Genomic DNA, 24,557 nt, shown 5'->3' with positions numbered 1-24,557 from the left:
ACTGCCCAGAACTCCCTGACCCCAGTATATCCAATCAGTCACTAAGCCTTTCCATTCTACCACTCAGACTTCTAGAACCCATCCCTATTCTCCATTTTCACTGAGAAGTTAAAAGAAATCTAACTTGTCTCCCTGATACCACTTTTCTGTATTACCAGTCCATCTTCTACCACGTTGGCAAAGTGAGCCTTTTAAGAAAGTAAATATGATTACATGCCTACTATGCTTAAAACTTCTCATATGCTGCCCATAATGATAACAACAGTTAATTTTTTTTTTTTTTTTTTTTTTGCGGTATGCGGGCCTCTCACTGTTGTGGCCTCTCCCTTTGCGGAGCACAGGCTCCGGACGCGCAGGCTCAGCGGCCATGGCCCACAGGCCCAGCCGCTCCGCGGCATGTGGGATCTTCCCGGACCAGGGCACAAACCTGCGTCCCCCTCATCGGCAGGCAGACTCCCAACCACTGTGCCACCAGGGAAGCCCAACAGTTAATATTTATAAGCACCTATTAAGTGCCAATATTATGCTAAGGTTTTATAAATAATATTGTGTTAAATCATCAAAACAATACTCTAAGGTAACAGATCTCAAAGTGAATGGTCAGGAAACCTCTGGGGACCCTGAGGATCACTAAGCCCCTTTGAGAGGGTCCCTGAGTTCAAAACTATACATATGATACTAAGATGCCTTTTTCACATATTCTCTCACAAGTGAACAGTGAAGTTTTCTAGGGACTACCTAACAAAAGATAATCATAACATATTGACAGAAGCAGCAGATATGAAAATCCAACTTTTTATCAATCCAAACATTACGGACATTTGAAAAATGTAAAAACTGCCATTCTTCTCAATATTTTTTGTTTGGAAATAGTTATTCTTCATAAAAATATTTATGCTAACATGTAATGGGTTTATTCCTATTTTTAAATTAATTAGGGACTTCCCCAGTGGTGCAGTGGTTAAGAATCCGCGTGCCAATGCAGGGGACATGGGTTCAATCCCTGGTCTGGGAAGATCCCATATGCTGCGGAGCAACTAGGCCCATGTGCCACAACTACTGAGCCTGCGCTCTAGAGCCCACGAGCCACAACTACCGTGCCCATGCGCCACAACTATTGAAGCTCACACACCCTAGAGGCCACGCACCACAACTACTGAGCCCACGTGCACCATAACTACTGAAGCCCACACACTCTAGGGCCCCCGTGCCGCAACTACTGAGCCCACGTGCTACAACTACTGAAGCCTGCACGCCTAGAGCCCATGCTCCGCAACAAGAGAAGCCACCACAATGAGAAGCCTGCACACCACAACGACGAGTAGCACCTGCTCGCCACAACTACAGAAAGACCGCGCACAGCAATAAAGACCCAATGCAGCCAAAAATAAATAAAAAAGTAAATTAATAAATATTTAAAATTTTTGTTTTAATTTCTGAAACAGTAAATATACATATAACCCACATAAACAAGAACTCTTTGGGGTCACCGTTAATTTTTAAGAGTGTAAAGAAGTCCTGACACCAAAAAGTTTAATAATTACTGCTCTAAGGTTTTCATCTCCATTTCACAAATGAATAAACTAGGGCTTAGAAAATTAAGTTACTTGCCTAAGTGGTAGATTGAGATTCATAAAAAAGCTGTATGACTCCAGAATCCAAGCTCTTAATCACTATTTTGTCCTTTCCTATTAGCTATTTAACACCTGGTTCCTACTTACTTATCTTCAGGTAATTGTTCTTCCCCTTAGGTTATATTCAGGTCATGGCTTCTCTCCACTAGCCTTAGTTTCCTCAAACAGAGGTGTTTCTTAGGCTATAGTTTGAAAATGCAATTCCTATAAGTTAGTGTACTATAATAAGATAGTATACTCTTTCAAAGCTTTCTTTAAACTGGACAGACTTAAGCTTTGCAACCTACCAATTATAGATAAGATATAATTCCTTGGTTCTGGCCTCTTAAGAGGTTCTATTCTCTGGTGGTCCAGTGGTTAGAACTCAGTGCTTTCACTGCCCAGGCCTGGGTTTAATCCCTGGTTGGGGAACTAAGATCCTGCAAGCTGGCAAGCTGGGCAATGAGCCAAAAAAAAGAGTTTCTTCTTAAAAACAATCTCCCAGGGCTTCCCTGGTGGCGCAGTGGTTGAGAGTCCGCCTGCCGATGCAGGCGTCAAGGGTTTGTGCCCCGGTCCGGGAGGATCCCGCTTGCCGTGGAGCGGCTGGGCCCGTGAGCCATGGCCTCTGAGCCTGCACATCCAGAGCCTGTGCTCCGCAATGGGAGAGGCCACAACAGTAAGAGGCCTGTGTACCGCAAAAAAAAAAAAAAAACAATCTCCCAAAATGTCCAACAATTATACTGATCTTCCAGTGGACATGTTCTGGATCCATGAAATAGGGACTTAAAGTCATTGCTCACATTTTACATTAGTTACAATATACTCATTTATACAAAGGGTCTATGAACTTTAAAAGAAAAACTATGGGCTTCCCTGGTGGCGCAGTGGTTGAGAGTCCGCCTGCCGATGCAGGGGACATGGGTTCGTGCCCCGGTCTGGGAAGATCCCACATGCTGCAGAGAGGCTGGGCCTGTGAGCCATGGCCGCTGAGCCTGCGCGTCCGGAGCCTGTGCTCCGCAACGGGAGAGGCCACAACAGTGAGAGGCCCGCGTACCACAAAAAAAATAAAAAGAAAAGAAAAACTATGCTGAACAGTAAGCCACTAAAGACTGTGTACAGTGCTAAAGCTGATTCCCTAAACCTTCACAACAAAGATGCCCAAACAAGCTCTTTTTCCTCAGGCTCTTTTTCCTTTTCTTTCTAGTTGACTGGGGAATTGGACACAGGTTCATTTTCACAAGATGTATCTCCAATCCCCATGAAGTTGTTGCCTTTTTTTTTTTAATGTTTAAAACTATTCCTCAAAAGAAACCTATCTAGCGGGCTCAACTGTTTCTAAAATAATCCACTGCACAGGGTGGATTTCCCACTCCAGGTCAAACTGTTAGGTCTATAAGCACAGCACTTATCTAAGTCATTAATAATCCAACTGAAATCAATGGCTCCAGTGTAATTTCCTGTGGTTTCCCCATCCCACCCAAACAACTTTTCTCTGTTCTAACAATCCTCCATTACTTAGATCTGCTGTTTCCATTTTATATTACCAATTCACTCTATATTTCTTATACCACTAGCCATAATGGTTTCCAAATACATACAAAAAGATCTGCCTTCTGTTTTTACAATCAAGTGAAGCAAGTTTTAATTACTAATGTGAAACTAAAATCTTCCTCATTCTTTCTTTTCCTATGCTAAAATCATTATATGCATCAACTGTGTTTAGTTCATTATGCAAGTTCTTTTCTCATGTAGTGCCCAAGTCAGTCAACAGAGAAGACAGTTAAGATGCTTTGGTTTTTCAAGGAAAGTAGTTTTTCAAGGATTTGCAAATGACAAATGGTAACACATATAAAAATGCATCACTCAACAAGATTGTCAGGAAACTTACACATCAAATCAGGAAACCAGTGAGCTGAGGAAAACATACCTTCACTTTCTCTATTTGAATTTTTTCATTCAATAGCAATAATGATATTCTGATATTCCCAAGGGGGAGAAGAAGTGAGAGAAGAAAAGAACTAGCCAGCCCAAGTTACACTAGTAATTTACTATTTATTTCTAAAATACTACAGCTTTGACATTATCACAACCTAAATTAAAATGACAGGGGTGGCATTAACAAAAAAGGAAAATATTGCCAAACTAAAATTCAAAATTTCTGTTTAAATTAGAGAAATCTGAATATGGATTGCATATTGGATAATCATATTGTATTATGTTAAATTTCTTCAGTGTGTTAACTGTATTGTAGATGTGTAGGAGAATGTCCTTGTCCTTAAGAAATAATGCTAAAGTATTTATGAAGCGTCATGGTGTCTGCAGCTAGTTCTCAAATAACTCAAGAATAAAACAATAAAATTTAAAATTAAATATATATAGATAAAGCCAATGTGACAAATGTTAACAACTGATAAACAAGTAGAGGGTATACAAGTATTTATTGTACTATTCTTGAAACTTTTTAAAGAGATTTAAAACTTGACAAAACATAAATTTAAGAGAAAAAACAATCTTTGGTTCATTAAAATACACCATTAAGAAGGTGAAACGGTAAGCCACAGAGTGGGGTAAGATATTTGCAATTTACATAACTGACAAAAGATGCATATCAGAGACATATAAAGAACACTTGCAAATCAATTTTTAAATTGACAATCCAGTTTTTAAAGAAGGGCAAGAGATACCAATAAGCACTTCACAAAAGAGGTTATCCAAATGTTCAGTAAACATATGAAAAAGCAATCTCATCAGTCACTAGGGAAATGAAAATTAAAACTACATTGAGATACCATTCTGTCTATTTTAATAGCTAGATATTAATAGACTGAGAATGTATCTGTTGGTAACAACATAGAACAAATGAAATTGCCCGTGGGCCTGTAAATTGGTATAACCACTTTGGAAAACTGTTTGGAACTATCTACTAAAGCTAGATAGTTATACACACACACATCCACAACCTAGCAATTCTGCTCCTAGTTATATACACAACAAAAATGCGTGTACCATAAAAAGACATATACCAAGAATGCTCATAGTATTTACTTGTAATAGGCAAAAGCTGGAAATAGTCCAAATGTCCATTATTAGTAGAATGAAAAAATTAATCACATTGTATTCTTACAATGATACACCACACAGCAATGAAAATAAGCAAATGACTGTTAAAGGCAATGACATGGATGAATACCATAATCAAAATGTTGAGCAAAAAAAGCCAGAAACAAAAGAGTATACAGTTTGTGATGCCATTTATATAAAGCTCAAAAACAAGCAAAACTCTTTTATGATATTATAAGTCACAATAGTGCTTGCCTTTGGGCAAAGGGCAGGTAATGACTGAGAGGGATATGAAGGAGGTATTATATATAGGAAAGGTTCTATTTCTTGATCTGTTCTGGGTGTGGTTATATGGGAGTGTTTTTATGAAAATTCATTGAGCTGTACCTTATAATTTGTGTACTTTTCTCTATGTATATTATAATTCTATTTTGAAAACTTTATTAAAGAACAAAAAGATGATGGAACAGTGGAATATTTTTATATCCTGAATCTGAAGTCTTATTTTAGTTCTTTTCTCTTTGTATTCTGTATCCAAAACTTCAACCTGTCAAATTCAACTATTCTCTCAAAGGATTCTTCACTATTACCCAACCAATTTTAAATGTATTCTCCTATACTAGAGTCAATCAAATGTAACAGTTCTTCCTTTAAAAATATCATTCTTTTTTTACATTATATTTCTCAAATCTTTTTCAGTTACACCAAACATTGGCAGCTTTTGCCAAGCTTTTAATTTAGACTTAATGGTTAGATACCTCCCTTCTAGATACAAAAAGTCAATATTTTTCTAGATTTCCTACAGCAAAGTGCTCTGTCATCACCTATAAATTCTCATGCAATATCATCACCCTCCCAGATCATATTTCTAACACAAAACAGTATTACGAACTAAGAAAAAAAAGAAACTGATATTACATTTAAAACAAAAAACACTCTTCATTTTGCTGAAATCTCTAGATGTCAAAAACTAAATGAATAAACAAACTAAAAAAAATCAGAAAATGTCAGTTTACTTCCCCAGGAGCAGAAACAGTCATTCTTACACCCAAAGCCTGGAAAGAAACTCAACTCGTATGCATACCTACTGCAATTATTCCGTTCTCCTCTCCTCTTCGTCATAACAAAGCTATATATTCCAAGCCAAAAGGAAAAAAAATTATTAGGTCCATTTTACTTCTTGACCAAACAGCTGCAATTCCATTTAAGACTAACATACATTCTAAATGGTTCTTTGCGCCTACTGAGTAGTTAATACTAGAGTTCAGTTCTCCGGCTACAGGGAAGAATGGCTGAAAACATAAAGCTGGACAAAATCTTGGCCAATGTTTGTTTATGAAAAGATGCCTCTTTTGCCAACTAAATCATCTCTTGCCCCTGACTTAACAGCTTACCATTCCTTTTGTTCCCAAACTTCTGGGAGGACATGCTAAGCATGGGAAATGAAGTACCATTAACTTTCACTTTGCTATTCATCACTTGCTTAAAATGATCAATTGTTGTTAATGGATCTAGTCATTTTTATTTAGAAACCGTCCATAAAAGAGTTTAAAATTTTAACTGTGCAGGATATTAGAAGATAGATCTTTCAAGTAACTATAATTTTGTTTCTAGAATGGGACATAATTTTTCTTTATTTTTTTAGATAGCTTTCCCCTATTCAGAATAGAATGTAACCAATGTTGATGATTTAAAAATTTCGGGAAAAAAATTTTTTTTAAATCACTCAAGATAGCCATTAAAACATACTGGTATTTTTCCTTCCAGTCATTTGTCTACGCCCATGCTCTCAAAACAAAACAAAAGAGAAAGAAGAAAAGGAAGGGAAAAAAACTGCTGACTTGTGTTCTGCAATTTTTCATTTGCATTTTCACTTGCAATTATCCTTATATATAATGAGCATTCTTCTGTCCTTAAATGCTCTTTATTGCTTTAACAAGATTTTTAATGGCTATACTGTCTTCTACTGTATAAATAAACTATAATTCACTTGGTTATTCAATGTTGACTTTAAATTCTTTCACCATGTACATCCTCTTACCTACTATACATTTTGTAGAACTATGCAGAATGCTACTTTGAAACCAACCCCGAACAAATTAATTTAAGCCCTGCCTGCTTACCTCCATCCTTCTCCTCCCCACCCCCAAATCAGAAGAGAATAAAACACCCCAAGCATTTTACGGTAAAATCCTCTTTGTGTGTAAAACCATTTCAGAGGCAATGGTGGGTTTATGAAATAACTTGACTAATGGATAAAAGATATGAATGCTTATAAGCCTTAAAGGTAATTTGAGGCTTTGTGTATCCTAATTTGTTAACCAAGGGAAAAATGAGAAATAATGGCATGTTTTTTTCCCCATTATCGTAATACATTTTTAAAAACAAAATACTTAAGACTAAATTGACAATTTCTAATTATAAGGAATACCCCTAATCCCTTCAAAGTGGGATTTCTAGATTTTATACTGTATTACTACCTAAATAGGATGCCATGCTAATGACTATGGCGAGATGGTATGGTAATGCATAAAACAAAGAAAACAACTGGTACTTGAGAAATGCAGATTACAATACTGCCCATACATTTACTTAAAAATTACTCAATTTACAAGGGAAGAATTGAGGCTTATACACATGATTTTATTTTGTGAGACAATATCCTGCATATATTTAAAAAATAACTCAAGAATTTTGTTTTACTTATTTTTATAGTATATTTTAAGTTAAATGACTCAAATTCAGAGATAGGAAGAGATGGTATATCTATTGGCCTTAGCAGCAGATATGTGAATGATTCATATTTTAACAACAATGTATACAAGTCAAATTTTAATTACGATAAAGCCAAAAATAGGCAGTTCTTACCCTCTACTGTTATATAAACAGCAATCCACAATAAATTAAGCTGATAATGAAGAAGCTAATCTCACTGTAACTTACACGCACACACACACACACAGACTGTAAGAAATAAAGGACCGGAACCAACTGAAGATCAAGGTGATTCATGAAACAGTGTGCTTCCAGAGAACCATTAATTCCAATGGTCCATGAGTGTCTCCATACAGTGCTTTTGAATCAAGTTTGCTGGCTTTATTTTTCAGGGTAAAATAATTTAAATTATATTTTCTTCAATTCCAGTCCTTGTTAACAGAGATGATCAAGAAACATGAAAAAAGTTCATTTTTACAAGTGAAGAAATGAACATAAAAACAAGATATTAATATTCTGCCTATCAAGTTGCCAATGACTTTAAAAAATTATAATACTTGGTGTTAGCAAGGAGGTAGGGGTAGGAAGACAATTTGGCAGTATACTTCCTTCTCAATTAGAGATCCCACAAATCTCCAACTACATGTAAAATTCAGTCTTCACTCATAGGAAGACTTAACCCTGGCACTGATATAATCCAAATGTTGCTGTTAATTAATAGATGCGTCAACATCAAATATTTTGGGCCAATTACAGTTATTCAAATGTAAACTACTGAAATTTTTTTCTAGTTAACAAAGATTTGGATGTCTACCACATACAAAGGCCATAATAATTTCCTGAATAGCTATAGGTAGCTAACTAAATGAAAAAGAACTACTGTGGAAGAAAACTATGCGAACGTAATTTATTCAACTGAGAGGCTTAATGATCTGCCAAAGCTTATAGGAACCCCAAAAATCCATTTCTGAAGTTATGAATATCCTATTTCACACACTCATTTCCCTGAGAAAACAAATAACTATCTAAAACATTACATGTTACCTAGGTGATGTGACTAAACTAGATAAAAGCATTGTTTTCATCCTATTAATAACACCAACCTATACAAATGGCTCGTACTTATTTCTAAGACAATTCAGATGCCTGCCTACTAAGGGACATGTAAAAGAATTAGGTGATTTTTTTAGTTTAACCAAATCTCTCTCCTCTTTCTGACTTCCCTGTCATTAAGCAGGCTTAAAACATCATGGTAAACTCTAATCACAGTTTACCCCCTAAGATTCATCCAGACAGTTTACCTACCTAGTCCTGAAAATGATATACCTGAAACATCTACTGTTGGTATGCTTCTTTCCATTATCACTGCCACCATTCATTCAAGCCCTCAGTTCTTCTTGCTGGACTCACAGTCCTTGCTAGCTTCCAGCCTCCTGTCTCTACCATTACATTCTGTCCTATGCATGATGCCTCTTAAAGGTGTGTGACTTCCCTACTCAGAAATTTTCAGTGGCAGAATTTTTAATGACACAGAAAAATATTTAAGATAGAATGAATGGGAAAAAAAGCATAGGCAAAAACTATACACATACACTATAGCCTCGGATATGTTAAAAAGCATGTCTGTGTATACATATGGGAACAAGAAAAAATGTAAACACACACATCCCTACATAAAGAGAAAAGGGAGGGCCAGGAAACACATCAAATGTTAACAGTGGTTATTTCTTACTTGTAAGGCTATGGTCATTTCTACTTTCTTCTTTATAATAAACAGATTTGTGGTAAAGTGTCTTTTAGTAAATAAAGTATCTCTACAAACCATCTATAATGAAAATATAGTTAATGTTATAGCCATTAAAATACTTTTTAAAGAATATTGCACATGCTCCCCATTACCTATGTCTAATTCCTCAACCCCAAGAGTTCAAGGTCCTCCTCAGTCCAGCCCCCATCTCCCTACTCTTATTCCTTATGACCTCTAATATAAACTGGGCTCCTTAAAGACCAGATTAAATCACTCATACTGTTCCTTGAGCGTAGCTGTTCTTTCAAACTCTCCTTGCTCCAAATGTTCACTCCACCTGGAATATGGTCCCTTCCCATTTCCATCCATCAAAAACCTGTGCTGTTTAAGGTCTATTTTCAATGATCCAGAAATAGCAAACACTACCACACCCCTCTCCCTGGTCCACAGCAGACAACACTAATTGACTTATCTGAATCAAGATTCCTCAAAATCCTCAATTCAGCAGCCCTAGGAAATCCTTACTAATCAATCTAGGTTGACATACAAAATGAAACTTATCTGCCATTCCTGTAGCAATCTAATGTAATTGCCTCTTCTCCCCTATCCCAAAAGTTCTTAGTACTCTATGGAGCTTATCTCCTCTACCTTCCATTAAGAATCATTTACTTGAGGCTTCCCTGGTGGCGCAGTGGTTGAGAGTCCGCCTGCCGATGCAGGGGACACGGGTTTGTTCCCCGATCCGGGAAGATCCCCATGCCGCGCAGCAGCTAGGCCCGTGAGCCATGGTCACGGAGCCTGTGCTCCGCAACAGGAGAGGCCACAACAGTGAGAGGCCCCAGTACAGCAAAAAAAAAAAAAAAGGAATCATTTACTTAATTGTCTTATCTTCCTTTCCTACTAGACTTAATCTGCACAAGGGCAGTAATTATGTCTTATTCATCTTCATATCCCCTACAGAACCTTGTAGGAAGTAGGCACTCAAACAGCTGCTGAATTGAACACTTCCTTCTTTTGCTATTATCTCATCACTCAAAATGGCTAAGTATTTGAAAGCTTTATTTTTTTTAAATAAATTTATTTATTTACTTTTGGCTGCACTGGGTCTTCATTGCTGCACGCGGGCTTTCTCTAGTTGCGGTGCACGGGCTTCTCATTGCGGTGGCTTCTCTTGTTGTGGAGCACGGGCTCTAGGCACGCAGGCTTCAGTAGTTGTGGCTTGCAGGCTCCAGAGCTCAGGCTCAGTAGTTGTGGCACACGGGCTTAGTTGCTCCGCAGCATGTGGGATCTTCCCGGACCAGGCTTCAAATCCGTGTCCCCTGCACTGGCAGGAGGATTCTCAACCACTGCACCACCAGGGAAGTCCCTGAAAGCTTTATTTTAAAAAAATTAAATTCTTCTTGAAAATCTAAGCTTATTTCATCAATTTTAGCTAACATTCCTATTTTAATTTAATAAGGCATTATCTGATACCACTTGATAACCAGGAGAGTCAAAGGATAGAACAAGATAAACTGAGATGAGACAGCTGAACCCATTATGAGGGTCTTATACCCAGGTATCGAAGCTATTGAATTAAACTACCACATTTTTGGTTTTTTCTACCCATCTCCTTCATTAAAAGCAAAATGTTATTTCTGACAATAGGGAAACAGAGCATCAAAAATACACATTGCTTAAGAAGGGAATTTTTGGGCTTCCCTGGTGGCGCAGTGGTTGAGAGTCCGCCTGCCGATACAGGGGACATGGGTTCGTGCCCCGGTCCGGGAAGATCCCACATGCCACGGAGTGGCTAGGCCCATGAGCCATGGCCGCTGAGCCTGCGCGTCCGGAGCCTGTGCTCCGCAACGGGAGAGGCCACAACAGTGAGAGGCCCACGTACAGAAAAAAAACAAAAAAACAAACAAGAAGGGAATTTTTTTTTTAATGTGGAGAGATGAAAAGTAAAAATAAAAAGTTAAAAATCAAGTAAGGCATCAACAAAGTTAGGCAAGTAGTCCAGTAAAGACATAAGAATTTGTACCTAAATCAGAAACCCAGTTCAAGAGATATGGGTAGAGGAAAAGCCAGAAGTACAGTAAGACTCATACTGCCATCTAGAGGTTAAAGGCTAGTGAAAAATCATTTTTCTCCTCAATCAATCAAGTACAGTTATTTTAACTTTTAACTATTATAGATAGAGGTACAGGCTTTGTAAAGTAAGCCAGTCAAAGAAGTGTGATGTCAGGCCACAAAGAAGAATATCCAGGGTGTAAGAGTCCCACCTATTCTCTCCCTGCCCTCCTTCACAGATTAAAATAAGAAATTAAAAGAGCTAACTGTTCTTTAGAATTTTCTCTATATGGGAAACAATTTCTAACTACTACAAATGGCCACTTTTTCAAAAACCACATACCTAGAGGGTGGAGAAGTCTACTTTACCACAGCCTAGCTTGGAAGCAGAAGTTTTTCTTTGGTACCACCACCAAAGAAAGTTGTACCAGGGAATTCCCTGGTGGTCCAGTGCCTAGGGCTCTGAACTTCCACTGCAGGGAGTGAGGGTTCCATCCCTGGTTGGGGAACTAGAATCCTGCATGCCCCGCCACATGGACAAAAAATAAATTAAAAAGAAAGAAAAGAGAGGAAGAGAAAAGAGGGGCTTCCCTGGTGGCGCAGTGGTTGAGAGTCTGCCTGCCGATGCAGGGGACATTGGTTCGTGCCCCGGTTTCGGGAGGATCCCACATGCCGCGGAGCGGCTGGGCCCGTGAGCCATGGCCGGTGAGCCTGTGCGTCCGGAGCCTGTGCTCCGCAATGGGAGAGGCCACAGCAGTGAGAGGCCCACGTACCGAAAAAGAAAAAAAAAAAAAAGGAGAGAAAAGAGAAAGGGAGAAAAGAAGGAAGGAAGTTGTACCAAATAATTTCTGGTACAGACAACTTCATCAGTGTAGACTACCAGGATGGCATAGGTTTTAATGGGGAAGTCTCAACCTTTTTTACAATAAAATGTTGCTTTTTAAAAACTGGTAAGTGATTAAATTTAGCCAAATAACAGTCCTACCGAAACAGCTAAATGAACATACAGGATTAAACGATAAATTAGCAGAAGCAACTACTTATAACAAAATAAGCTAAATTTCTTAAAGCTTTTTCAGACAGTAATATACTCAGTGTGATCTTATTTACTTAATAACTTTTTACCAATCTTTTCTTTATAATACAAGGTAATTTCAAACCAGTACAAGTAAATGAGTATAAATCAAATTGAGATTTTTATTATATGGTATATGATGAAGTGTAATCAACAACAAATGCATCAGACTCAACCTCTTCATAATAAAAACACTCAACAAACTAAGAATAAAAGATAACATCCTCAGGGAGTTCTTTGGCAGTCCAGTGGTTAGGACTCCACGCTTTCACTGCCATGGTACGGGTTCAATCCCTGGTCAGGGAACTAAGATCCCACAAGCCTCACAGTGCAGCCAAAAAAAAAAAGGATAACATCCTCAAACTGACAAAGGGCATGTACAAAAAACCTAATATCAGACTTAGTGCTTTCTCCCTAAGATCAGGAGGAACACAAGAATGTCCACTCTTGCCACTTCTATTCAACACTGTACTGGAATTTCTAGCCAGGGCAATTAGGCAAAAATTTAAAAAAGAAAGAAAAGGAAAAGAGAAAAGAAAGAAAGAAGGGAGGGATGGAGGGAGGAAGAAAGGAAGGAAGGCCTGGATGATTGGAAATGAAGAAGTAAAATACCTCTACTTGCATATGACATAATTCTGTATAGAGAAAATCTTAAGTCATCTACTAAAACACAATTAGAACTAATACATGAGTTCAGTAAAGTTGCAGGATATACGATCAATATACAAAAATTAATTGCATTTCTCTACAGTAGCAATGAGCAAACTGAAAATGAAATTAAGAAAACAATTCCAGGGCTTCCCTGGTGGCGCAGTGGTTGTGAGTCTGCCTGCCGATGCAGGGAACACGGGTTCGTGCCCGGGTCCGGGAAGATCCCACATGCCGCGGAGCGGCTGGGTCCGTGAGCCATGGCCGCTGAGCCTGCACGTCCGGAGCCTGTGCTCCGCAACGGGAGAGGCCGCAACAGTGAGAGGCCCGCGTACCGCAAAAAAAAAAAAAAAAAAGTTAAGAAAACACTTCCATTTATAATAGCATCAAAATATTAAAATACTTAGGAATAAATTTTAACAAATTAAGTGTAAAACTTATACTTTGAAAACTACAAAACACTGTTCAAAGAAATTAAAGGAGACCTGAATAAACAGAAAGACATACCACATTCATGAATCACCTTAATTTCATTAGGATGGCAATACTCCCCAAACTGATCTACAGATTTAGTGCAATCCTTACCAAAATCCCAGCTGACCTCTTTGCAACAATTGACAAGTTAAAATTCCTATGGAAATTCATCGGACCCAGAATAGCCAAAAACAAATCTTGAAAAAGAAGAACAAAGTTGTTAAACTCACACATCCCAATTTCAAAACTTATTACAAAGTTACAGTAATCAAGACAGTGAGGGACTGGCATAAGGATAGAAATATAGGTCAATGGAATAGAACTGAGAATCCAGAAATAAACCCTCATGTTTATGGTCAATTGATTTTTACACCAAGACAATTCAATGGGAAGGGAATAGTCTTTTCAACAAATGGTGCTGAAACAACTGGATATCCACACTCAGAAGAATGAATTGGGATCCCTACTTCACAATATATATAAAAAATTAACCTAAAATGGATCAAATACCTAACTATAAGAGCTAAGAATAAAACTCTTAGAAGAAAGCACAGGCATAAATCTTTAGGACCTTAAATTAGGAAATGGTATCTTAGGTATGACATCAAAATGTAACCAACAAAAGAAATAACTGATAAATTGGACTTCATCAAAATTAAACTTTTGTGTCCCAAAGAATACCATCAAGAAAGTAAGAAGACAACCCACAGAATGTAAGAAAACCTTTTGCAAATTATATATTGAATAAGCGAACTGTTTCTAGAATAAAGAACTCATATAACTCAATAATAAAAATACAAATAATCCAATTTTAAAATGGGCAAACGATCTGAATACAGTTCTCTAAAGAATATATACAACTAGCCAATAAGCACATGAAAACATGCTCAATATCACTAGTTATTAGGCAAATGCAAATCCAAACCACAATGAGATATCACTTCTCATAATATTTCCACTAGGATGGATTATGTAATAATTTTTAAAAAACAAATAATAAGTATTGGCAAGGTGTGGAGAAATTGGAACCTTCATACACTGCTGGTGGGAATGTTACATGGTGCAGAGTCAGTATTGAAAATAGTCTGACAGTTCCTCCAAAGGTTAGATGTAGAGTTACCATATGACCCAGAAATTCCACTTCTAGTTATAAGCTAAAGAGAATGAAAACATATGTCCACATAAATACCTGTACATGAATGCTCATAGCAGCATTATTCACACTAGCTGAATAGAGGAAATAACCCAAATGTCCACCAACTAGTGGATAAACATAATGTGAATAACTGGTAGATAAATATATCTGTACAGTAGAATATTATTCAATCCTAGAAATGAAATGAAGTATTGATACATGTTACAACATAGATGAACAATGAAAACACTATGTTAAGTGAAAGAAACCAGTCACAGAAGACAATATATTATATGATTCCATTTATATGAAATGTCCACAGTAGAAATTCATAGACACAGAAAGCATATCCGTGGTGGCCTAGGCCTATGGAGTTTGGGGGAAAATGAGGAGTGACTGCTAATGGGTACAGAATTTCTTTGAGGGGTGACGAATATGTTCTAAAATTGATTATGGTGATGGCTGCACAACTCTGAATATACCAAAAATCATTGAATTGCACACTATTAATAAATGAATTGCAGGGTATGTGAATTACATACCAGTAAAGCTATTATAAAAAAAAGGAAAAAGAAGAAATGCATCAGAACCCCAAGCTTTAGCTCTAGTTTCAAATGGCACGGTCTTCTGCTTTCCCAATCATCACATTCTATTTAAAAATATCTTGAATATAGCCAGTAAGTAGGTCATCTGCATAACTACTACAAGGTTTGTAGCTTTCAAAGACGGGGGAAACCTTTTTTAAAAAAGGACAAAAACTGTTGAGAATCAGTATTCAGTAGGATTTACTGGGTTCAATGGGTCTTAGGAATAAAACAAGGTACGTTCTGTTGCAACTTAACATGACTAAATCAGGATCATGCCCAGATCATAATAGCAATGGAGTAGGGGTCAGGTAGAAGATAAAACCAAACCATTACCAACAAGCTTCACACTATCTTTACTATGGGTGGTTGATCATCCAGTGTCATAAGAGAAAAATTCCAGACATTATGAGAACTTCAAATGTTACTTCTCATCACTAAAACACAGACTATCCAGAAAAAGAACAATTTCTAGAAGATTCCACTTTTTCAGTTTTAAGTCAGTGGATTTCATTTTAAAAATCTGTCATTTCGGGACTTCCCTGGTGGCCCAGTGGTTAAGAATCCGCCTGCCAATGCAGGGGACCACACGTTTGATCCCTGGTCCGGGAAGATCTCACATGCCGTGGAGCAACTAAGCCCGTGTGCCACAACTACTGAGCCTGAGCTCTAGAGCCCGCAAGCCACAACTACTGAGCGCATGCTCCACAGCTACTGAAGCCCGCGCACCTAGAGCCCCTGCTCCGCAACAAGAGAAGCCACTGCAATGAGAAGCCCGCGCACCGCAACAAAGATTAGCCCCTGCTCGCAGCAACTAGAAAAAACCTGCGCGCAGCAATGAAGACCCAATGCAGCCAAAAATAAAAATATATATACATAATAAAATAAATTTTTAAAAAATCTGTCATTTCATCTAAAGGCATCAAGCAGTTGATCATGCATTCAATCAGCAAATACACATTGCATGTTTACCATATGCCAGGTACTCTGTGGGCTACAAAGATAGCCCCAAAATATGATTCTCACCTTAAAGAGTTACAATTAATCCAAGAGATAAGACACGTACCAAAAATCTCCCAGAATGATAAAATGAAACAAACGAACTGCTCTAGGAGCAATTTGGGAGGCCAAGAAAGCGATTTCACTTTCCAGATCAGGTATAAAAAGGAAAGGCTGATAAAAGAGGTAGATTCTGGCTGAATAATGAAGGACAAATAAAAGTCCTAATATTAGAAATAGGTCAGGGAGGGTTTTCTGAGAAAAAGGAATAGCATGAATAGAATTAAGAAGACGGGGGAGTGTTCCGGGAAGAATATTTCAAATGAGGACAATGCATGGTGTTTTGGTAGAGGAGAAGTAAGAAGGCTAGACATTAGGCTCGGCCCTGAGTGAAGAGGATTCTGAATGCCATGCTAAGGAATCTGAATTTTATCATATGGGTAATGAAGTACTATTAATGACTTAAGAGCAAAGGACAAACAGAAGCAAATGGTACTTTGGAAAAATTAACCTGTTAGTGGTAAAAAAGATGGACTGATATGAGGTAGTTGAAAGGCAGGGAGGGCAGTTAGAAGGTGACTACAATAGTTTCAGTAAACAGGAAGGACACTGAACTCAGATGGAAGTAACAGAAATGGAATTCTTTATATGTTAAGGCAGTTTTTTATATTTCTATATTTTTCATGGGAATTTCACATAAATTAATTGCCCAAATCAAGTCAGAGGGCCCCAATCATGAAAAGCCATAAATACCTATACAAAACGTTATTGCATTCCAAAATCTGCACACCAAAAGAGTTGTCTGAGACATAAAAATGTACCAAATCAAAGGGCAGGGTTCATCTTCCAAAGACATAATCTAGTTACTATCAGCCCTAGAAGGTTCACATTATCTCTATACTAATATTTAACAACGCTCCAGGGAAGTGACAAACAATCTTGTTTTGAGGACAAATATTTTTTGCATTTTTTTCTTTCCATCATCTTTATCAGTGCAGATATTTGCATGAAAACAGGATCACTGGTCCTTGGGGATTCATCAGTTCCTATTGCTTATTTTTCATCCATGTCATCCTCTCAATTAATGCAGGAAAGAGGATTGAGAGAGACTTCGAAACACCAGATTAGGGTGTCAAGTAAATGTCAACCCCTAGAGTAGATGAATAATCTGTAAGGACAAAAAAAAGATCTTGTTTTTATGCAAATACACTATACACAATAAAACAAAGAGTTTGTATCCAAGAAGTCCACTCCGTATCAATGTGATTCTTTCCAATTCTAAATTTAAAAACTATTTTCTGTATGTCAGCTAATTGTTATGATTGGGGAAAATAACAATCAGTAGCAAAGCACTGCTACAGAAGTTGAAAGAAGGTTGAATTTTGAACTAGAAAATAATTTTGAAAACTCTCAGCTGTGCTCATGGAACTCATCTGGCAGAATTTTGGTTCCATGCTTAAGGTGACTAAGCTAGGTGACTTCAAACCCCTACCTCCAAAGCCTTAAGTTTCAGAAATATAAATACTTAACAATAATAATGATTTTAACTGTGTGGATTAAAAACTGAAACAAACCACACCAAGTTTTTGATTCTGTGGAAAGACATTAACACAGATTTATTGATGCTCAGAGAACCGACTCATTATTCTAAAAACTGATAAAGAGAAAGAATCATTCATCCAGTAAGAACAGCTTTCAAGGTAATAAATAATATATAGTCGATAAGATAAAGTTCTTTACAGAAAAATTCTAGCTAATAAGAGGGAATGACAGAATTAGTGTATTACCATTTTGCAACCTATAATAAAATAGTGAATCTAGGCAGTTTTCAAAGGCTGCTAAAACTCTGGGTATAAGGCTGATGAAGAATTTTACAATGAATAATAGATGAGGCTAGCAATACCTTTATCAATGAATTAATCTTAACATCACAAAGAGAGACAAGCAGACACGATGTACCCTTCTATAGGATGTATACAACACCATTTATGAAATACTCTTGCCAAATTGAAAATAAAAATAAAAATCAATCCTGTATCTGTGTGAGCTTCTAGATCTAGTTACTGGGAAATAAAAAGGGATAGATGGACATATTAAGCACTACCACAGGGATGTAAGCAAAAAAATCCAGAATGTGGAAAATTCTACAGAACAAATAACGAATAATAAATGGCAAAGGAAAATAAACGGGAGGTGGAACTCTGACAGATTAAAAGAGACTTAAGAAACATATCAAATACAGTACCTTATTTAAATCCTGATTCAAACCAATCAACTATATAAAGACAATTATGAGTCAACCAGGGAAATCTGAATCCTGATTGGCTATCTGATGACATTAAGCAAGTATATTAAAATTTTTTAGGCACAATAATGGAACTGCAGTTGTACAAAAAAAAAAAAAAAAAAAAGGAGAGAGAGAAAGAGAGAGTCCTTGTCTTTTGGACTCACATATGAAGTTATTTGGTAGTGAGACGATATGATGCCTGAGATTTGCTTTTAAGTAATTATGCAGGTTGGTATAAGTGAAACAGATTGGCCATATGCTAACTATTGAAGCCAAGTCACAAGTATATGAGGTCAATATTCTACTTTCTCTCCTTTGGTATATGTTTAAAATTTTCCATAATAAAAAGTGGGGGAAAAAATACTTCATTATCTTTCTCAATAGGAAAATAGAAAAACTAATCAGAGGAAATATAGTAATTTTATCTACAACAAACTAGAGACAACACTGTTGAAAAACACATTTGGTAATATAGCATCTTCTTGATATAATGAGCATAAAACTTTATTTCATAAGAAAAATTGACACAGAGAGATAAAGGACTGATCGCTGTGATCATTACAGCATGTATTATCCAGAGCTAGAAACAGAATCAAGTTCTATACTGTACAAGCCTTGCATTCATGAATTTAATAATCACAGGGTTTTCATTATAAACCCTTGAGGTCCATGACATACACGGTAATCAGTAATTTTGCCAAGACATAAACGTTAATCACGAGAAATAAATGACTAGTACACAGAGGAGTTAGGTAACAATGAGTGAACCTAGCAGACCACCTAGCAACCATACCTCAAAGCAGTTTTTTGTTGTCTGCTCCTTGATTCATGAAGTGATTAAAAAATGTCACCTGCTAATGACAGTAATGGAAATAAAGAAAATATAAAGAGGACTAAGGAAGTGTTGTCTATTAGTCAAAAATTAGAAGTTTTAAATTAAATTTTAAAGTGAAATGTTGAATTTGGTAGTAAAATCAATGATGTGGACAAATCCACTATATGCTCTATAAACAAGAGAAACAATTTGTGAAACTATTGTTGGGATTATGCTAATCAGTACAAAACTTGCAGTTCTGAAGAAAGTTATAAGCTATAGTAGCCTCTCAAAATTGTGCATTTATGAAGGTCTCTGGAGGTACCTATCCAATGAGGACAAAGTTCTAACCACTCTAATTATGTTGAGTATTTCTTTCAATTACAAAATGAAAATTTTCTACAATTCCTTTTCCAGTTTTATAACGAATACAGTATGGAAAGAGATATAGTTTCTAAAGAAATAATTTTAAACTAAAAGAATGGACAGCAGACAGGAATAGATGAGAACTTTAAAAGCATTACTCATGCTAGCAGATTATGCTCTTGGTCTGTTATATAACCCTTCCTTTGGGGAAGCAATCCTCCCCTATTGCATTCCACATGATTTGAGTCAGACTAACCATTCCAACCTGCCTCTGCAGCCAGGCCCCAGGCCTGGCCCATCTTGGTGCTCTTTGCTACTTGGCCAAAGGACTGGTTCCAGGATAGATATGTGAGCCAAGATGGAACAGTCAGAGTCCTCCCCAGGACCTTTCTTCTGGAATGTTCAGAAAAGATGTTCTTTCCTTTGGGATTACAAGATTTAAAGACATGAACTGGAGTTCCTACTGGCCACCTTCCCCAGTGCTAGATCAAAGAATAATAACTCACGAGTGAAGCAGAGCTTTGAGATGCAAAACTCAAAAAGTAAGAACAAGAGCACATTCCAAAGACATTATTAAGAGTCATGGATCTGGGGAGGGATGGACTGGGAGTTCGGGATTAGTAGATGCAAACTATTACATTTAGAATGGATAAAGAAGGTCCTACTGTATAGCACAGGGAGCTATATCAAATCTCCTGAGATAAACCATAAAGGAAAAGAACATAAAAAAGAATGTATATACATGTATAACTGAGTCACTTTGCTGTACAGCAGAAATTACTACAACATTGTAAATCAACTATACTTCAGGGACTTCCCTGGTGGTCCAGTGGCTAAGACTCCCCACTCCCAATGCAGGGGACCCAGGTTCGATCCCTGGTCAGGGAACTAGATCCCAAATACTACAACTAAGAATTCACATGCTGCAACTAAAGATCCCACAGGCCACAGCGAAGAACCCGCGTGCCACAACTGAGACCTGGCGCAGCTAAATAAATAAATAATATTTTTAAAACACTATACTTCAATAAAAAGTAAATAAATAATGAGTCATGGCTCTAGAGATGCTCAAAGCTATTTCTACTCCTAGAATTTTGATTTATGTGAATAAAATCCTTCTTTTGCTTAAGCTAGTTTGACTTGACATTCTATCACTTAAAACTCTGTTTCCAATATATTTTCACTGTACAGCGAAAAACAACTTGTAACCTAGTAAACTCAGTAATTATTCCAGCACACTCTATCATAAGTGGCATACTTTTGATTACAATGGCTTCTTACCTTTAAAACACCTAATAAAGATACTTTCTGAATTGTGACAGAACTCATCATGAAATATACAACATTCAACCCTGAATAAATGTGATCTGGGTACTCACACTCATCCAGCCCCAACTGATAGGCCAGGTTCTGAAGGCCTCGTACCTTCTCCATCAAATTAGCTGTGGTGAGGCTCCCCAGTTCTGAAACAGAATCATTTATTTCATTACCATTTCTTTCCACTGCTTTCTAGTAACAACTCATTCAGGTTGCAAATCCTTGTTATAGAAGTTTTCAAGTTTAATTCCTATAGAAAAATAGAAAATGGATTCATCTCTTCTCATCCAGTCATTCCCCCCACACACACACACACACACACACACACACACACACACACACACAGAGAGGCATACCAGTGAATTTTCCACCACTGCAAAATGCCTCAGATGAGCTTACCCACTTAATGAAAAGAGAGTCATCATAGACACAATAGCAAATTATGTGTTTTATCCTGAGGATCCTTTTATTACATTCATTTTGCCAATCACACAAAATGAATACACCATTAAAATATGAAACTTGTGATCCAACACAGAATTGAGAAAGCCTACAGACAGATCTCTGTCTCACTGTCATTTACAAGTCCTCATTATTCCAATTAATAAAACAGCAATAAAACACTCTTCCCTATTTCCCTAAGTTTAGAAAACAAAGACTAAATATTAATCCAAACTTTACCTTCAAATCAAATTCCTATAAAAATCTTTACGTTTACCAGATAAGAAGACAGTATACTTAAAATAAAAACTTACTTTCTGAGATTTTCATTTAAATAGCACCCAATTCCTTTTAGGTTTTAGACATAGGTCAATTTGCATGAAACATAATGCTCTGATCCCTTACTAAAACTTTAAAGTTTCCTTAGAAAATACATGCTGATGTGATATTATATAAATGTCCGTTTGGAACATTACAACAATGAACCCGAGATGCCCTTGAGACTTAATTTTTCCTTGGCTGGAGGAGGGGATCTGCTTTTAAGCATTTCAGGCAGAAGAATGAATTACTTCTGAAATCAAATAGAGGTGTTATTTTCTGCAACTTATCATGCCACACTCATTATCTATATCTGGCATAAGTAGGCTTACTTGATCTGTTCAGCTGCTTAAATAGCTTAAGAATCCCAGATTTTTTACCTTAACTTCAGTCTATTACTTCACAACCATCATGAATCTTATCACCAGAAGGATGATAAAAAAATTAAATAAAGTAGAGCAAAATCAAGGAAAATTAATGTTTTTTAATTTAAATTTCTACTTTGTGGTTGAGTTCCAAGTCATTTATCAGACAACAATATTCACTACTTACAGTATTCTTTATGAGAGAAATTCTTGATGAGATAGAAAGAACTAAAAGACAGCTCTTAACCCACTAAGGGGCTGTCAGTTAATAGTCCTGGCAGCAATATATGGCAGTAAATCCTAAATAAAGCACTTGTGTTATAGCGGTAAGAGACTAGTCTTAAAAAGATCATGGTTTGCGGCTTCCCTGGTGGCACAGTGGTTGAGAGTCCGCCTGTTAATACAGGGGACACGGGTTCGTGCCCTGGTCCGGGAAGATCCCACATGCCGCGGAGCGGCTGAGCCTGTGAGCCATGGCCGCTGAGCCTGCGCGTTCAGAGCCTATGCTCTGCAACGGGAGAGGCCACAACAGTGAGAGGCCCGCGTTAAAACAAAAACAAAAACAAAAAAAAACATCATTAACTCTTTCTAATAAACCTTGGTTAAGTTAACCTCTGGAACTTAGATATCATACCTAACTCACAGGACCTGTATGAGAATTAAATAAGAAAATTTATGTGAGAGCTTTTACTTAACTCTAAGCATCATACAAAATAAAGTTAATATTAAAGGAATTTAGCAGCAGAAGAAATCATTATTACTGAGTCTTGAATTGGCAGGATTTCTACACATGGAAAAGTAGAGAAGGGCATTTAGACATGAAGAACCATGAATAAGGATGGTTAAATAGGCAATTTGAAGCCAAGAATACTTGTAAGGGAATAAAGAGAGAAAAATTGGAATGGTAGTTTGTTGAGGAGCATAAATGTCAGGTTAAAGGTTAAAGGTCACCAGCACTGCTTACCTTTCAACATGTCGATATCGTCACGTTCTATTTCAGCCATCCATTTGGGTGGAGAGCTAGTAATAGGCTGTCAGAAAATAAGAATATATCCGTTCAGATATACGCAAAGTATGAAGAGACTCTACTCTTCTTTCTTATAAGAAAAGGAGTTTTTCACACAGCCTTTAGGTTGTTTGAAAATACTGGCAAATTATAATTTCAAAGACCTAGATTTCTCCAGGTTCAGATATGGCCTACAAATAGAACCCTTACAAAATAATACTGCTCATCTTTAAAAGCTGGTTTTAAAGAAATGATCTTGGAAGAATTAGGTCTGATCACTGTTACTGTTGTATGCATAAAAGATTGGTATAGTTGTGAAAGAAATTACTTGAAATTCAGTACTGGTGAAAGCCTCCAACTGAACTGTTTGAAACAATAATCAGGAAGTAACATTCTCTGGCAGAGAAGATTCAAAGAAGAACCAAAAATGAGAAAATCTTCAGTCTGAATGAGAGAAGATTGGAATGATCATTACTTGAAATTTCATTTTATTGTAAACATTTCAGAAAACTTTAGAATTTTAAGTTTCTTTTCATTTCTGAAAGTGAACTTACAAAACATGAAAGAGAACCCATTCTTGGAATAGCTTTGGAGTAAGAGTTTTCAATCCTGGTTGCACATGAGAATCATCTGTGTAACTATAAAAAAAATACAGACAACTAGGCCATAACCCAGATGTACTGATTTAGAATATCAGGGTTTGGGAGAGGGTCCCGTGAAAAGAATGGAGCAAGGGCATTACATATGTATTTTTTATTATTTATTTATTTTTATTTTTTTTATTTTTTTGCAGTACGCGGGCTTCTCACTGTTGTGGCCTCTCCCGTCACGGAGCACAGGCTCCGGACGCACAGGCTCAGTGGCCATGGCTCACGGGCCCAGCGGCCATGGCTCACAGGCCCAGCCGCTCCACGGCATGTGGGATCTTCCCGGACGGGGGCACAAACCCCTGTCCTCTGCATCGGCAGGTGGACTCTCAACCACTGCACCACCAGGGAAGCCTTCTTTTTCTTTTTTTTTTAATTGAAGTATAACTGCCATATAACATTATATTAGTTTCCGGTGTATAGCATAATAATTTAATATTTGTGTAAATTGTGAAATGATTGCCACGATAAGTCCAGTTAACATCTATCACCATACATGGCTACAAAAAATTTTTTCTTGTGATGAGAACTTTTAAGATCTATTCTCTTAGCAACTTTCAAATATGCAATACAGTATTACTAACTACAGTCACCATGCTGTACATTACAAATCCAAGACTTATTTATTCCTTTTCCTTTTTTAAAAATTAACATTTATTTGGCACTCTGTGACAAGCAGAACACTTTATATGCATCACGTCATTTAATTTCCAAATCAACCCTATGAAACAGGTATTATTATCCTCCTCATTTTACAAATTAAAAAAAACCAGATGTATAGGAAGATTATAAATCACTTGCCTCAGGTCACAAAGCTATTGGAGCCAGGATTCAAAACCCATGAAGTCTGAGTTCAAAAACCACTACCCTATACTACCTCACCTTGAAGACTCT

At 37.1% G+C, this 24,557-nt stretch overlaps 1 protein-coding gene and 1 non-coding gene across 2 annotated transcripts in view; one reads left to right on the top strand and one right to left on the bottom strand.

Moving 5' to 3' along the window:
- The window catches only part of LIN52 (lin-52 DREAM MuvB core complex component), a 122,437-nt gene that overhangs the window by 88,042 nt on the left and 9,838 nt on the right, over positions 1–24,557 (bottom strand). The window contains exons 4-5 of the mRNA XM_007459727.1: positions 22,975–23,041; positions 20,949–21,032 (exon numbers count right to left, since the gene is read on the bottom strand). Coding sequence (XP_007459789.1) covers positions 20,949–21,032; positions 22,975–23,041 — 151 coding nt within the window. The remainder of the gene's footprint in view (positions 1–20,948; positions 21,033–22,974; positions 23,042–24,557) is intronic.
- TRNAG-CCC (transfer RNA glycine (anticodon CCC)) lies at positions 20,385–20,457 on the top strand. Its single transcript has one exon. It is a non-coding gene; the product is annotated as a tRNA-Gly (tRNA).

The sequence above is a fragment of the Lipotes vexillifer genome, unplaced genomic scaffold (genome assembly GCF_000442215.2).
Source record: "Lipotes vexillifer unplaced genomic scaffold, Lipotes_vexillifer_v1.1 scaffold39, whole genome shotgun sequence".
Lineage (NCBI taxonomy): Eukaryota > Metazoa > Chordata > Mammalia > Artiodactyla > Lipotidae > Lipotes > Lipotes vexillifer.
This window is presented reverse-complemented; position numbering and strand designations above follow the sequence as displayed.